The following is a 4,914-nucleotide window of genomic DNA, read 5'->3' on the forward strand; positions in this document are numbered from 1 at the left end:
GTGGTCATATAGATTTGAGGTAGAAAAAGGGTGAGGACGGGGGATAAACAAACACCTGAGCGCAGCAGGCATGGTAGGTAGTTTAATACATAAAAACTTTTCAACAAAGGGAAAAGTTTTTATTTACAAAGGAAGGAAGAACGAAAAGGAAGAAAAGGAAAGAAAGAGAAAGGAAGAAAAGCAAGAAGAAAAAAGAAAAGAACGCAAGAAGGAAGGAAAGAGAGGTAAAGAAAGAGCCATTTCCCTTGTAACTAAGTAGGAAGTGCAGCGACAAAAATAAAATAAAATAAAAAACACCACTGTTTGAGGGAGGCCAACAACAAAGGCAGCCCTCCATCTTCCTGGTTTGGTTCTCTTTCCCTGGCAGAAAACTATTGATTCCTCTTATTGCATTTTAATTAGGGAGGAGAGCTCGCGGAGGGTTTTGACGCGAAGCCGACAGGGGGGCGAGAAAGACAGGCAGACAGCGTAGTGAGGAAGGCGTTAGGGGTTCTAAATTCGCCCCAGAAGGGTTGGAAGGGTATGTCTTAGCGCGCTTGGGTCCCGCAGTCCTTCCGTTTCGAATCGTGCAGCCACGAGCCTCCCTCTCGGTTGCAGGGGTGGGGGTTTTATATATATATTTCTCTTTCTCTTCACGTATTAAAAACAATTTCAAATGACATTGCACGTGCGATCCAAATGTGTAGTTGCAGCCAGCGACCTGCCAGCGCCCAGCAGAGGCTAGGCGGAATGCTCCCCATAAGCCCCTGGCACCCAGAGCCTGGCACTCGCCTCCGCCTTCCTCTGCTCCCGGGGCTCCGGGGTCGAGCAGCCGTGGCGGGGTCCTCGGCGCAGGCCTCGGCTCACTGGTTTAACTCCAGCGCCCAAACTTGCTGCGGCCAACCTGTGCGCCCTTTAATCCTCTTCTCGCCTGGGCCCAGGGCAGGAGGAAAGCCTTCGTGCTGCTGCTGCCAGAGGACACACACAAGAAAAGAGGCGAGAGACAGGTTTAAATGTTTCTGCTCCGCTCGCCCAGGCGTGGGGTAAAAGTGGGGGTGGGGTAAAAGGTGTTGGGAGCAGTAACTGGGAGCCTTTAAATAAGTGACGAATTTCTGTTTGCGAAATAGGCAAACAGGCTCATAAATTTGCCTTTATGCGCCGAGTTCCGGGGGGGGGTGGGGGGCGGGATGGGCTGGGCAGCTTCTGGGGGCTTGGTAGTGAGAATTTTCTGCGGCTGGTGAAACTGATGCTCTTAGGTTTGGCTTTATGGCGCCGAAGGGAGACTGCAGGGGTTGGAATGGGAGGGGTGGGAATCAACAGTTTCCTTGCTCGAGGACCTGCTCCCCGCACGCATCCCACTTTCCAACCTAGTTTATAGCACCTGGGCATAGATACAGGGTTGGGTCTCTGCAGCCGGCTCTGGGCACTCAGAAGGCTACACGAATGAGCGGGGGAGTTGGCCTGGCTTAGCATCCCCCTTCCCCGCTACTTGAAGGAGGCGGCAAAGCGCAGGGAGTCGGGAGACGCCCAATAACTACTTCCAACGAGGGCGTCTCCCGGGGCCTGCATGTCCTCCAGCCCAGGGCGGCGGTTTAGAGACTCAATGACCACGGTTTTTCCCAGTCTCCTCAGGTGACTTCCCCAGTTTACCACAGCCCCTGCAGGTCAGATAAAACCCAGGGGGCTCTCTAGTCTCCAACGCGCGGTGTTCCTGAGCGCACCAATCTAGAGAAACTAGTTCAGTTCCCCAGCCTGGAAATCACTGCCTTCAGAGGTCCCAGAGCCCTGCGCCAGCGAAACTGAGCTCCAGAAGTGTCGCCTCACTGGAGAGGATCGAAAAAAGCCGAGTAGGGATTGCGATCTCCAAGGCCAAAAGAAGTGAGTGACTTGCTTGTCGGCGTTTATACACAAAACCATCAAGGTGGCCCTAGGAACCAGCCGTGGGGAGTGGAGCGGTGAAACATCCTCCAGACAGGGAATAAACTGACTTGTTTTACCCAAGTAAACAACTCCTCGGGTAGGTGGCCTTCACATCCTGTCCCGTTCTGGGCCTCAGTTTCCCTATCTGTACAATGATGAAAGTAGACCAACCTCTCTGGCAAAGGCCCTTTGAAAACAGCAGCGGAGCCCATATGCAAAAATTCACATTCAGGCAAATTAAAGTAACGAACTCCTACAGCATTCTTAACCTGGCTTCCAGGAGATCCCAGGGATGAATCAGGACCCCTTGAAACTGGAAGTGAAATATATGGTGTGTGCATTTTCTCGGGGTCTGAAGCTTCCAATGGATTCTTAGAAGGGACCCTATGAGCCTGTCCGAAAAGTGTAAGATTCTGTCTTCATTCACAGCCTTACAAACACTATCCACATTACAGATGAATTCAAATATGAATCTGCCTCCCTCCATGCACACAATCCCACATTTCAACCATCTCAGAACTCCCCGCAGCCTCTCAAAATCGCACGAACGGCAACGCAGACTCCTTCCCCTGCGTACTCGGCCTACGGATGCTCACCGCGCCCGCGCCCTTGGCTAGAGCATATGGGACCCAGACTTACCAGCTCTCTTTTCCGCTTGCTCTCACGGCCGCCATCCGCCTTCTTGAGTTCGGCCTTGAAGGCCTCGGGGTCGCCGGCCTGTGCGTCCTTGGCCAGCACGTCCATCAGGTAGGCGATGTAGCTGGTGGCCAGGCGCAGAGTCTTGATCTTGGAGAGCTTGGTGTCAGCCGGCACATTGGGGATGCACTCGCGCAGCTCGGCGAACGCGCTGTTAATGCTCTCTGTGCGTCTCCGCTCCTTCTTGGGTCCTGAGCCTTTCCGCCGGCCCAGGCGGCCGCCGAGCGCCTCCAGCCGCCCGGGGCTCTGGCCGGCCCTGGCGTCTGGACCGTAGGAGGCAGCGGCTGCAGCGGCTGCGGGCGGTGGCCCGCCTGCGGGGAAGTCCGGGGCAGCGTCAGCGGGGCTCAGCAGCCAGCTCTGGAAGTAGGGCCGCTCCTGGTGACAGCGCGAGGCAGGGCCGAAGAGGAAGGGCTCGTGGAGCATGGGGTGCGCGGGGTGAGGGTGGTGATGATGGTGATGGTGGTGATGGTGTGCGTAGCTGCCCACGAGGTTCATGTTGGAGCGGCCCCTGGCCTGCGCCGCCAGCCCGATTAGCGCCGCCCCATGCGCCCCAGAGACTGCCGGAGCCACCCGTGGGCTCTGGGGCGGCGCTCTGGTGGGCACCGGCTTTGAGAGATTCTGGGGCAAGGCTGAAGATGAACACCCGAAGCCCGTCTTCTGGCCGGCTTCTGTTGCAGGCGAGGACGAGGATGCTGAGAGACCTGTTTAACCCTTCTGCGGCCTCCCCTTCAGGGTCTGGCTTATATAAGGCTGGGGCTTTGATGTCAACCTCTCCCTGGAGCCAATGGCAGGGGGGCGGGGAGGAGGAAAGGGGGATGGCCGTCCCTGGTTTTAAGCTCAGCTAGCGCTACTCGACTCAGGCCGCCTGCGGGGACAGGGAGGCGGCCCCGCCTCCGCCCCTCCCCCCCCCCAGTTCCCGACTTGGGGGGGAGACGGGGGCTAGTACTTGAGACACAGGCCTGTCAACGCCCAGGACGGCGTCTGTCACCCCCTCCCCGTGGGCCCAAGAAAAGGAATCTAGAATCATGGAGCGAAAAGGCCTTCACCTAGATTTTACAGATAAGGAAACTGAGGCGCAAAAAAAGAGAAAGGTTCTTGTTTCTAGACCTTCCAGAATCCAAAATAGAAATTCCAGAGGTTCCCAGTCCTGAGCGGCATCTGCTCTACTTGGTCTCAGAGCCAGAAAAGGAGAGCGCGCTGCTGGAGGCAAGATAGGCCCCTAATGTTGTTCCCTAAGCACCCCCAGTCCTTAGTCACCGGCCCATTCTGCGGGACTGCAGCAGGTCCTGCACCCGGTAGAGCACCCGCCAACTCTGGCCAAGTCTTGTCCTCTACTGCGCAGGCGGCCACCCACTGGGGAAGAAGCCGGGGACAGGAGGTGGGAGGAGAGGGGTGGCGAGTAGCGGGGAGGAGGGCTCCAAGCCCACAGGCATTTACTAGTTTGTTTCGGGCTCCAGAGCTTGAGGTCCACTCTTCTCACCTCCTGGGCGCCTGATCCAGTCCAAAGGCCGGCCAGGCTGATGCAGGGGCAGCCTCCTTCCCGCGGGACTTGAACGGAGAGCCCGGAGCTTGGCTACGCTGGGCCACCCCATGCAGGTTATCACAGCTTGAGAATGTTTGATTCTCGGCGCCAAAGCTCACACTGCGAGAAATCAGCGTTTGGCGGTAAACACACACCGAGGAGACCACGACCTCCACACTCTCCGAGAGGCTCACGCAGCCGGAGAAACTTATCGCCTGGCATCTCACACCCACCGGCGTAGAGACGCGGTCCTGGCCGCGCAGACCTCCGCTATTTCCACTCCCGGCTAGGGCCCTTACGCTTGTCGGATTCTGTCCGCGGGGGCCTTTCTCTGGGCTGGCATTGGGACCTGGGAATCCCAGGGTGGCAGCGCTTGCGACTGGAGTTCTCTGTCTTACCTCCCGATGGGTAGCTTCCCAGCTGATGTCCTCATACCTGGGTCCCTCCATCCTCACCAACCTTTCCCAGCCAAGCCCCTTCCCTAGGTGGCCTGTCAACGCCCAGGACGGCGTCTGCCACCCCTCCCCATGGGCCCAAGAAAAGGAATCTAGAATCATGGAGCGAAAAGGCCTTCACCTAGATTTTACATATAGGGAAACTGAGGGAGTGTGCCCTTCTCTCAAAAGCAACGTGGAGGCGAGGGTGAAAGGAGAAGAGAAATACATGACTGCTCTTTTTATTTATTTATTTTTTAAAATTTATTTTTATTTTTGGCTGTGTTGGGTTTTCGTTGTTGCACGAGGGCTTTCTCTAGTTGCGGCCAGCGGGGGCTACTCTTTGTTGCGGTGCCCGGACTC

General features: G+C 56.6%; 1 protein-coding gene across 1 annotated transcript; it reads right to left on the reverse strand.

Moving 5' to 3' along the window:
- Positions 1-842: 842 nt before the first annotated feature.
- Positions 843-3,090, reverse strand: HAND1 (heart and neural crest derivatives expressed 1). Its single transcript, XM_061188367.1, has 2 exons — positions 2,539-3,090; positions 843-947 (listed from the first exon to the last, which is right to left on the reverse strand). The coding sequence occupies exons 1-2, from the start codon at positions 3,088-3,090 to the stop codon at positions 843-845; spliced, it is 657 nt and encodes a 218-aa protein (XP_061044350.1).
- Positions 3,091-4,914: the final 1,824 nt, after the last annotated feature.

This window comes from Eubalaena glacialis, chromosome 4 (assembly GCF_028564815.1).
Source record: "Eubalaena glacialis isolate mEubGla1 chromosome 4, mEubGla1.1.hap2.+ XY, whole genome shotgun sequence".
In the NCBI taxonomy this organism is placed as follows: Eukaryota; Metazoa; Chordata; class Mammalia; order Artiodactyla; family Balaenidae; genus Eubalaena; species Eubalaena glacialis.